Genomic DNA, 12,085 nt, shown 5'->3' with positions numbered 1-12,085 from the left:
TTTTATTTTTCACTGGAAACCACAGGAAGACATTTTTGTAGAGAGGATATCATTCCTGCTGATCATATATCATTTGTGAGCTGAGTCAATTTGTTCCACATGTCTTTTGAACATGTACTGCACAAAATGTCTGGTAATATAGAGAATCTGGTAAAGAGTTGCCTAGAGTATTTTCATTACAGCCGTGTATTTGAATTAGTATTTAATTAGTAACGTACATAAATACATTCAGAGACCTAAGAGTGCATCTCTCCCCTCCTTTGATTTAGCTTGAGATAAGGAAACTCTGATTTATTATTCAGTAGTAAAGATCAGAGAATGTCTCAAAAAGATGGAAAAAGAAAGCAAGATAAATATTGCTGTCTGCGTGTTCATTAATAGACAGATTTTTCCCCATAGTGCACTGCCGTTGCTTTGAAAGGGGAGATCCTTGGTTAGCAGAGTTTTGAAGTCTGTGCAGCAGAAAAAAACCTATACATTATATAAGCATGAATAAACAAGGGCCCATTATCACTGTGAGAGTAATACAGAGTTTTAACATCAGGGCCACTGATCAGTTAGCAACAGGTTGTGGTGATGAAACATCTGCATTTTACTAACTGATCATACTCAAACTATAATCATCCCTGTAATGTTTAGGGGATGTGGGTTGTTGGAATACTCTGCATTTTTCCCTCTGAAATTTGAAAACTCTTGCAATTATGCTCATGTAGTTGAATTAAGTATCTCTGAGCTAGGGGCTTAGCTTTCTGCTTGGTCCCCTTACCTTTAACATCTCTCCAAACAAAATACTGAACTATAGTATTACATTATTTACTTCAGTTTCCTAGATAAATAGCTATGTGGGGCTTTTTCTTGGGTAGATGCAACCATCTCCCTTTTAGCTAAGTGAAATAGGATGGTTTCAGAAGGTGCTTTCCACACGAGAGGTTATCTTGAGTCTGGCTGGCGTTGCTTGCCTGATGCTTTCGGAATGATAACTCACTAAGCCACATGAGCTTTGGCATCAGAAATCCATGCAAATGCAAATCAACATGCAAATCAAGCAACTACATCATAACTAGAAGCACAAAAGTTAACCTTACTTAGAGGAAAAATGAGGGAAATGCGTTTGAAAGTTCTGTAGTGGGGGTACTTATTAAAACAGTTTGAGTAAGAACCCCTGCAAAAGTCTTTTCTTGATCATTTATTTTATCTGAGACACACGGCCTGTGATTTGATAATACCATGTTTCTCTTCTGCACTGTTTTGTTAACAGGACTTAATGCAGCATAACTTGGTAGTATCATTAGGAATGTAAACATCAAATGTTCTAAGACGGTAGTAGCATATAGATTTTTAGCTGAAGATTTACCAAAGCTTATGTGAACCTTTTGTAGGTGGGATTTTAGAACTTCACTGTCAGTCAAACGGGGCTAAAAAAAACTTCCTTCATCATCAAGAGAGAGAAATTGTTACTCTGGGGAAAGTCCACCTGGCCTGTTTTAGATCCTTCCATTAGGATGCAACATAGCTTTCACTGACTCTATTAAACTTAATTCTCCATGAAGCAAGAGATAGTGTAGAGGAAGCTGGAGATAACTGTCATTCTTTGTGATTTTCCACCCGGCCACATCATTCTGACTTGTGTTACTTCTTGGATAAATGTTGATGCTACAGCTTTCCATTCTGATCACCATCACCAATGGCTTCTGCTTTTCCTCTAGGAGCCAAGCCGTGGTCCAACATCATGGAGATCCTGGAGGAGAAGGATGGGGTTGATACCGAGCTGCTGGTTTACGCGATGACTTTGGTTAACAAGGTTGGTTTACTTTGTTAGCATAACTGATGGAAATTATATTTTCAACTCTATAATGGTCTTCTCTGTTGAGAATATAAAGGAGACCTATCCTGGAGAAGTTGAGTGACAAGCTGTAATTATCGACACACTCTTGTTGTTTGTATTGCAGTCACCCAGGGGCAGCAGCTGGGAGCTGAATTGCTATTTTGCTAGATGCTGCACAGAAACATGTTATGACCATGACTCCTTTCCTAACACTGGCAACATTGAAAGCAAAACTCAATACATTATGCAAAGCAAGAAGGAAAGCAAGTGCCAGTGAACTATTACATCCTTACAAAAGGCTTGCTTTGTGCACAATTTTCTAGTTCAGATCCTTCAATATTTTTTTTTGCTGCAAACCAAATATGATGAATTTAACAGGTCTAAGTGCTAGTAAGTGTTTCTGCTTTAAAAAAAGGTTACTTTTTTAATTCTCTCTTTATGTTTACTAGTGTCCTGTATTATAGCTAGTAGTTTTGCAGTAAAACAAATGTCTTCTGAAGCATTCTCTTGTGCTATGAGGATGGAGACAGTGATAGGCCCTTAAAAGTTAGAAATTTGTTAGTGTAAATTCCTTAAAAATTAGCATCTAGTTCTAAACAAAATCCTAGGGTGACTAAAATTAAAAATGGTTTTTTTTAAAGAGCATAGAAGATCAACATACGACTAGCAAATCAAAATAACAATGTGTATGATGATTATACATAATGGGCCAGAGCATTATGGAATAATATTATTATTATTATTCATTATATTCATTTAAAGTTCCTGAGTTCGTTGTTGGAGATCATAAATCAAGATTCCACCTTATTCTGCTCACGGCTATATGGTTGGGGCCATGGGTTGATTTGGTGGGTTTTTGATAAAATAATTGCTTAATGGTAGATACTATCCAGCAAACATACTTGAGAGGGACAAACCTCTCCTGGTGACATCACTTATGTTACCACACTTTTCCTTAGAGCCACCCTTGCTCATGCTTATATTGTAGCAAGGATTCTCTGGAAGGTAGAAGACCACTTTATGCCACTGATGTACACATCCTGAAAGGCCTCACAAGCTTTATATGCTTCTGTCTGTAGCTGCTATTAAAGCCAAGGCAACTAGTTATTAACATCCCTGTTTTACACCTCATTGTTTCACATGCCCATTCCTTTTTCTGAGGTAATTCTCTTCATCCTTTGAAAAGTTGTTCTCGACCTGATGTTTGACTTCTTCAAAAATTTTGTTCTCTGATGACTCTTTGATCATCCTATAGTTGAGTTCCTTATTCTGAGTTTTCCACTAAAGTTAAAGCTGTTTCTAGGGGGACGTAGTTCTTTAAAAACACATGAAAAGAAAATGCATCTCAGAGGCAAAGGAGCAAGGCAGTTAGGAAGATCAAGGAAGAGAGGAATCCCACAATGACACACTTATAATTATGATCTGGCTTATGGACAGTTTTATGATGTTTTTAATGGGATTTTTTTTTCATGATTATAGAGAAAGCAGAAAGCAGCATGTCACAGTTGTAATTTTTTTTTCCCCCAGCAAGAATACAAAGAAGGCTCAGATGGTTTCAGCTTCTCTAGGCAAGCAAACGTGTTTTCAATGCAGGCAGAGTCCTCATGAGGGACTGTCTTAAGGAAACGTATTTCCACTCCTTTTTCATTCTCCATATATGCATTTACAGACTGTTTTCTTTCCTGTTTCAAGAACAGAAAATAAACCTGCCTCCCTTTTGTTGATGCTTAACCAATTTAATTATGCTAACATTGCATCGGGTCTCTGTGAATTTGAGAGGATTTAGGAATTAATGAATCTTTAAATAGGATTGATCCCACTGCAGGTATTTTTGGTTATGAATACTTCCAGTACAAGTTTTATTATCTGCCTTTGGTTAGTTCCTGTGATCTGTTAAATCTTACTTTAGTCTCTATTTATTTCATTTATATTATGGAGGTCTAGATAGATTAAAGCCTTTCTGGCACATTTATATTAAAAAAAGAAAAGGTACCCATCAAATGCAGACAGAAAACCCAATGTTGCATTCAATTCACTTTACATGTACTTGCTATAAAACCTCTTCATTATTGAGATTATACTGGAAGCTTTGTAGTTGTAAGATTACTGTTGATTTTCTTTTTTATCTGTATTTAATATTGCTTGTTCTCTCATATCATACGATGCATTTAAAAACAGAGTTAGATTAAATACAAGGTATATAAAAATTAATACAGTTTGGTATATTCAGATTAAACACTGAATGTTTTTTAGGAGGTCTAATATAAGTGTAGAATTTAAGGATCAGCTTCCAGGCCAGCAGTTACTAGTGGGAGCTAGAGCACCACCCAGCAGTGGTCCCTCAGCTGTAGTTGTAAAATCACTGTTTCAGGCCAGCATGGTGTTAGTACAGCAGGTACACACACACATCGTATTTCCCTCAGCTGCCCTAAAAACATCACAGCTGCCACACCGGCACAGTGGCCATCCTGCATCCTGTGTCTGACATTGCCCACAGCAGGTGTTTCAGAAGTTACAGGCCCCTGGGAAGACACATATGTGAGGGAGGCTTCTTCCTATCCCAAAGGAGTTGAAAGCTTGGCTAATACCCATAAGCATGTTTATTTACCACATAGTGCTTTTCACTGCAGCACGTAAGAGTTCAATAATGTCTCTCTAGCTGTTGCCTGGGCCCTCTCAGTGAAGCCTGGTCTGTTGGGTGTTTAGTAACCAGAGCACTACTCTTATGTTACTCGGACTTTCATGTAAAGTCTTGCACATCAAGGGTATTTAGCTGGACTTTCTGTTCTATCTTCCACTAGTCTATACTGGGAATGTTTTGTAAGTGACTAAAGGCACCGTACTTACAGTTTTACTAGGTAGTACCAGCCTGGGCTGCACATTTTAAAAAAGGCAAAGGAAGAGAGCCTTTCAGTCTGAAGCCAGGCACAGGCTAACAGTAATTTGTGTCAGATTTTCTTACAAAATGTAACTGAGGATATGTAGTGATAAGAATATTATGCTGTTAACAGTTGGGTATGTTGTCTGATAGTTTTTATCATCTAGGAAAACCTTTCGATGTTACAGACCTATAAAACTCCTTTTTCTAACACCCTATACAACTTCATCAGTTTTGTTGTCTTTCTTTCCATTGGGATTGTTACAGTTAGAAGTAGATAAAACACGCTGTTTAGGCTGTTCTGGTTTCTGCTAGGGCAGAGTTAATTCTCACAAGGAGCCAGCACAGGTGAGCCGAGCTGGCCAAGGGGTATTCCATAGCATATGACTTCCTGATTGCCATAAAAGAAAAGTGGGGAAAGAGCAGTTCTGTGCAGCTCCAGGATGGTTTGAGGGTGGTCCGAGCATCTGGTTGTTTTTCAGGCTGGTAAATTGTCTTGTGTTACCCCTGTTTGTGCATTCTGTCTCCGTGCTGTCAGTGTCATTCCCCTCTTCCTGGGCTGTCCCAGCACACTGCCCTTCCCTGCCCCTCTGTTTGCCTCTGCCTCCCCATTCTCCTGCCCATCCTGTCCCCCCGGCGGATGGATGGGGAGCAAGCCTGGGGCTTGGCTGCCCAATGGGACAAGGCTTTGGTAAAAATGTGGTCAAGAGATGTATCCAGCTCAGTACTCCTGGGCTAGGGATTTGGTTTTCATTTAGTTCACCATTCCAACAGTAGTTGTCTGAGAGGGAAGAACACAAAGTTGCATGGACTTTCCCACACAGGCTTGAGACCAACTTGTAGAATCACACAGCAAACAAAAATCTCAATCCAGGGATGTTTCCTCAAACAAAAACTCATTAGAGACACAGGGATGAGTCTTTATGTTGATGTTCATGCTTCCTTTGTACACCTGAGTTCTGAACGTAGCAAAATTCAGCAAAGAAACCACAGAGTATGGTTTAAACACGCATCTCCAGGTGGCTAAATTTTGATTTTCTAGACAGGTTTTTATATCATAAAGGTCAGTTTTCAGAGCAGGAGGAAATACTTGGGACTTGTATGTATATTTTTATTTTGCAGTATCATTTTGAAAGTAACCAGGTACTCAGGAGGGAGCAAGGACCTTGGAAGGACCTGCCCAGTTTATGACCTCTGCTCTGCTGGTTGCAGCTTTTGTTTCTTTTATAAAGCCACCAAGAAAATGGGGGCCCAGTCTTTTTTTCTACTACCACAAGCCAGAATTAATCAGTCATTTATACAAATACCTCATATCCCTTGTGTTGTTACTGCAAATATCTGGGCTACACTGAACTGACCTTGCTGTGACATCAGAGGTGCCCTTTTACATCCCATTTTATAATGTTAGATATTGAATTTGATATGCATTAGGTTCCAAAAATGGATGTGTGAGTTTAATGACAAATGGTGCAAAGGGAATATATTTGGTTTCTATAGTTGGGAATTCAATTGCCTGGTCCTGGCCAGTAGCATGCAGTGAAGATTAGATTTCCACTGCTGCATGATTTAAAATTATATTAACCAATAAAAGGCTGCTGACAAAAGCAAGGTTGCCAGTAAATACTACCTTACGCTGCTGTTTTTCCCGTCTACCCCCTGCCTGACCTCAGATTAAAGCTTTACTTGAAGGTCGGTGATCTGCATATAACATGAAGACCATTTTCTGGAATTTTAAGTAGATGCTCAAAAGATACGTGGAGATCTGACTGTTTGTCCACCCTTTGGCATGTAAGACATCACGTCTTACTGCGCCTGAAGGTACTCAGGTCAGCGTAGCTGCTGTCTGCTTATTTCAGAAGCAAGAGAAAGCCCGATAGGCGTGGTTTTCTGTTACAGCATTTCTGTATCTGTGTTAAAGCTCTGTTTGGGTTTACGGTGTGACAGCCTCATCTGCTGACTCCTCAGACTTTAACTCGATGCTCGGTATCAGTGTAGGAAAGAACAAAATGTACGTGGTGTCTGTTTTCAGTGCAGTTCAGGAAAATTTAGTTCCACGGTCTTCAGTGGGTTTTAAAGAGAGGCTTAAAGACTGTCCTGGAGAGAGACAGTTTAAATTAAAGCCTGAACAGAGAAATCTGAACATATAACCCTAACACTTCACTGGTGTTTGTGCTAAACACTCCTGTTTGCAGTGGACCTCACCAGACATAAGGCAATAGCCCTGTAATTCACTGAAGATGATGTTGCTGTGTGGTGTTTAGTTTTTTTTAAAAAAAAATTAAATTACATTTAAAAGGGCCTTGGTGATGGAAATTTTCCAGTGCCTCATTTCACAGGGAAGAAGTGCTTTTACAGGGCAGGATATGTCAGCTGGCTAGTCCTCTCTCTTGTTAGTCACATAATTCACACCAGTTTTTCTGAATGTAAAGCTTCTTGGTGTAGGGAAACATCCCTGAGTGGCTGCTCCCTTCTGCTCAGAGCCACATTGGAAAGGCTGTGCTCCAGAAAACCATTATCCTCAGTGCACACTTCATGTCATCCCAGGCATGAGAAGATGAAACTCTTTCTGGAGAGGGTGTGGGGTTTGTGTGTGCTGTCTCTATATCTTGCCCTTTCTCTTCTCTGGTGGGAGTATCGGTAAGTCACTTAGCTAATTAAACAGGAGAGAGGAAACTACTTCAGAATCAGCATCTCTCTGGTGAGCTAATTCAGAATAACCGTGTTGCTTCCAGCATGGACTCTCATGTATTTTCCAGAAATGACTCCGTATGGACTGATTCTTGCAAGGAGGTGTATGTTGCTCTGCAAGTAACGTTGCACTGTATTCCAGTATCTTCTGCTCAACGTGCACAGTATTACACTCATGCTTCTGCATCATCCATAAGGAGCAGCAAACAGCACAGGCTGAGTAGAAATCAGTGACAAACCAGAACAGTAGCATTTTCAGTTGACTTTGTAAGTCTGCAGGACTGGTGAATGAAGTTGACTTGTGCTCTGCACAAAGCTGTCCAATGCCTGTGTCCTCTTTCCATGCATCACTCAGTCCCTCTCACTACATACACTGCAGTGGCAGGCTATGCTACACATGTCATACTGCAGAAGACCATCTTCCTTTTCTCAGCTTTCTGAATTCACAAAAAAACCCAGGAAGTTTCTATGGGAAGAAAAGTGCTCTCTCTGCAACATGGAGCAGGTGCCATAAAAAGCTCTGAACTCAAACAGTTAATTTTCAAATGCTGTTGCTATTGGCATTCTTTATTTTCTAATGTGGAAAAGCTCCTCTCAGTGTCGCTGGTAACAACTTACCCCATAATCAGGAATTAGTAACTCTTCTAATAATTTATAAATTTAAGGAGTCAATGTAGCCTTGATAAGACACTTCAAGTTGAAAAGGAGGAAGGGAGGAAAAAAGTCAATATCTCTGTAATAGAAAGCAATTTGTGTGCTGGGAGGGTGACCTCTGCTGCAGGTGTGGAGGACAGTAGGCACGTGGTGCAGGATATTTCCTGCTGTCCTGACATCACACAGCTGTGCATTGTACTTTTTCTTCTTAAGGCAAATTTACAGGAATCAGTAGGAAATCAGCTTCATTGGTTTTAGCTAAACCCTTTTTTTTCTCTCTCTTTGCTTTTATCCCTGTGTTTGATGCATTAACATTCTCTGTTCTTCAAATCTGTACTTGAATGAAGCCAGGAAGGATCCAACTGTGTATTTTAAAGACCAACATTTTCCATCCTTTTTTTTTTAATGAAATAACAACATTGATTTGTTTTGCCAATTACTCATTTTTCTACACAGTGCATAGAGTTGTTTATTAAAAGCTGTGCCACTTGTTTTTTATTTTCTAGCGGTGTCTCTAATCCCACATCATGGGTTGTACTTTATTGAAATCATACATAGCACCTCTTGCCACCCGCTTTTGAAAACCTTTGTTTAATTCTTTTCAAAACAAACAGATTTAAATGTTTTTCCTTTGATTCTTAGACGCTGTCGGGGTTGCCAGATCAAGACTCTTTCTACGACGTGGTGGACTGTCTGGAAGAGCTAGGCATTGAAGCTATTTCACAGAGACACTTGAACAAGAAAGGAACAGACTTGGACTTAGTTGAGCAATTTAACATTTATGAGGTAACATAACATGCCCTGTTTTATGCATCTTACAGCTTGTGCAGACTTCAAAGCCAAGAGGAGGGGGGGAATGTAACCTAGGTGAAATTTGGTTATCTATTTTATTTTAAAAGAAAAACATCTGGTTGCTGGAAGTATTATACACATTGGTGTATGTGACCTGCTGTGGTATATAGCTGCCTTTAGTGCAAATGTATTTCATAGTAAAGCTGGGGCACACTCCAAGGCAAACCAGCACATTTACTAGCCTCCTTAGAGGCAGTTCTGCCTGCAATTAAAACTTTCTCAGACTGCTAGTTACACATCCTGAAGTAAGTAGAAGTTCTTTCCATATGCAAAAGCATTCAGCTCATTAAAAAGGTTCGGCTGAGCTCAGCTTCACAAATACCACTTGTTCTGCAGCTGAATACCCAGCAAGTCCTTGTTTACGAGTTTACACTGGACCAGATCCTATACAGTTTGCAGCAATGGAGTAATGAGTGACTCCATGTTCACCACCTAGGTATAGCATAACTACTTCTGAAGTATTTATATGTAAGGGAAGGATATCCAGTTTCTTAATAATTAGCTTCTTTTCGGACTTCGGGAAGTGTTAGAGCAGGGAGGTTTAGGCTGAAGTTAATGTACTGTAAATTTGAATTCATGTTCTCATGTGATGAAATGAAATTACTTTATCTCTGTTTAAGTCTAGCAGTGGATTTGGTAGATTTGATTCTTGATTTCACTCAACTCTACGCCCATGTCACTTCACCAGCTTTAGAGCGGAGTCAAGTTTTGTGTACAGCAGTTTGCTGTATTTTGATTGAGTCAAGTCAAAATAGGACTGTGAGAATGAGAAGCCTTCATGTTCTCATTTCTTTTTCTATCATCAGAGGCATCAGTTCATAAAATTCATAAAAGATGACCATTCATCTTAGAAGCAGCAGTTTTTGCGCATGCTGAAAGACTTGACTGCAAAATTAGCAGTTGGCTTAGTTGAGTACCACCATTCTTTTGGTGACCAGGGTAAATATAGAGATGCCTATATACTTCGTTTTTTCTGCCAATGTTGTTCTTTATCTGAAAAATCCCTTCTTCCTCACTTAAATAGATTTTATACTCTAAGCAGAGATATCACACTTCCCTCTGCCTTTGTTTTGTTAGTCACTTCTGGTAAGAATTATCAGAAGAGCAATAGAAACCAGAAGATATGCACTCTGCTGATCGCCCTCATCACCCTTTTCTGTACCTCTGCCTATTTGAAAAGGATCTTTCTCATGTAAAGATTACTTAAATGTTATGCTGCATTTCAGATGAGATCCACCCGTAACTTTGTTGTTTCTGCCAGCAACCTCTCTCCTCACGTACCCTATGGCAGCACTTGCTCTGTTTCCCTTAGAGGTATATCACATTGGCATGTCAGCGGCGTGCTGTGGAGCAAGAGACTCGGAGTTGCACCATATTTTACTCCTCTGCTATTTCCAGCTCATCAGTTCCCAACCCATGTCAGAAGTTTTTGTCAAGTGCCATTGTTACCATCCTATTCTCAGCATCATTCTTTCCTGATATTATACACATGTTCCTCTGTATTGACAGTGCTTCTGAACTGGCAGGAAATACTGAATTTTCCACTGAAGGGCATACTTGAAAGTATTTAGGCTAACCTAAAAGTTGTGAGGCTTGGAGGAGATGTGTGGTCTGTGTTTTCTTGTTTGAATCCATTGTGGTACCAGTTCACCAAAATCATTTTTTTCATTAGGGTTTTTTTTCCCTTTGTTTACATTGTTTACAGGGACATCTGTAAAAATTGATGTTTTTAAGAGAAACACAGTTAAATATACATCTGCTGGTCTTGGCTGGGAATAAATTATGACACTCTTCTAAATATTCTTACTAAAGTAGTAGACAGTAACTTCCACTCATCGTTACAAGTGTCATGTCTGATCATGAGGAAATGTTCACTTAGTCGATGCACGAGAACTTTGTTGATTTCACTACAGCCAAAGGCTTCATCTAAGTATATTGGAAGGAAATAAAGAGAGCTCGGTGTCCAATGCTGCTCAGCTTCCTTGAAAATTAAGTCCTACATTAAAAAAACCCCAACAAACTAGGAAATATATACATGTGTTCTTACAGGTCCTGTAGTGTTCTATACATGATGTTGGGGTGCAATTCCATTTTTAGAGCTGCTACACTGTGCTAAGGGATAGGCAGCTTTTTACAGGGCTAGTTACAGAAACGGTGATACCAGTAGGAGTTAATTATGTTGGGATCAGTTAATTTTTAAAGCCCAGGTGTGAAAACCTGTGGTGCCTAAAGCCACGGTGTCAAAAGCCTCACCTTTCTTCCTTTCTTTCTCAGATGACACTGAGACATGAGGATGGAGATGAGAGTGCTGACCCCCCTCCCAGTGGGCGCAAGGACCGGAGGAGGGCCAGTCTTGGTGCCAGTGAGCGACGGGGGTTGGAGCGCCGACGGAGCCGCAGGCACTCGGTGCAGAATGTCAAAAGCACTTTATCGGCCCCCGCCAGTCCGTGCAGTCAGGCAAGCCCTGGCTTCGTGCTAGGCCACGGGCAGCAGCGCGTCGAAGATCTCAGTGAGAGGTAAGTGCGTCATCTGGGTAACAGGACTTCATTTTCCCCTGGTCTGTTACATTCATTGGACTTTATTAATCTGCCAGACTTTTGTTTTCTTTTCTTCCCCCTCTTTCCACTGAATAAAGAAAAAAAGGAAAAAAAGCCAATTTGAAGTTAAAACAACAACAACAATAAAATCAGAACAGCAAAAAGATATATGATACACATATGAGTATGTGATTTGATTTATCTACATAGAGATGTTCTTTGGCACCATCTACCCCAAATAAATGACCCAAACCCATTCAACATGGGAACTAACCAAGGTTAATCTCATTGACAGATTTTACATTCAGTATAGCAATATGATAGAAAACTGTAAGTTGTAGAAAAGGGCATAGTCACATTAATACAGAGATTTTTCACCTCTGTATGTGTCATGGTTTAACTCCAACCAGCAACTATGCACCACAACCACTTCCTCGCTCTGCCCTGCAGCTGGGTGGGGAAAGGGAATTGGAAGGGTAAAAGTGAGAAAATTCATGGGTTGATATAAAGACAGTTTAATAGTTGGAATTTAGCAACAACAATGACCACAATAACAATAAATTTAATGAAAAGGATATTAACCAAGAGGGAGAAATAAAACCCAAGAAAGACAAGTGATGCAGATAACGACAGCTGCTCACCACCAACCAA

General features: G+C 39.9%; 1 protein-coding gene across 3 annotated transcripts in view; it reads left to right on the top strand.

The window, feature by feature from the left end:
- FHOD3 (formin homology 2 domain containing 3) overlaps positions 1 to 12,085 on the top strand; it is a gene marked incomplete at both ends in the record, with an annotated part of 396,588 nt that overhangs the window by 271,417 nt on the left and 113,086 nt on the right. For all 3 annotated transcript variants that reach the window (XM_084260348.1, XM_084260347.1, XM_084260346.1), the window contains 3 exons: positions 1,707 to 1,801; positions 8,688 to 8,831; positions 11,172 to 11,413. In XM_084260348.1, coding sequence (XP_084116474.1) covers positions 1,707 to 1,801; positions 8,688 to 8,831; positions 11,172 to 11,413 — 481 coding nt within the window. The remainder of the gene's footprint in view (positions 1 to 1,706; positions 1,802 to 8,687; positions 8,832 to 11,171; positions 11,414 to 12,085) is intronic.

Source organism: Gallinula chloropus, assembly GCF_964237585.1.
Source record: "Gallinula chloropus genome assembly, chromosome: 2".
Lineage (NCBI taxonomy): Eukaryota > Metazoa > Chordata > Aves > Gruiformes > Rallidae > Gallinula > Gallinula chloropus.
The sequence above is the reverse complement of the archived record's forward strand: the minus strand, read 5'-3'. Positions and strand labels throughout refer to the sequence as shown.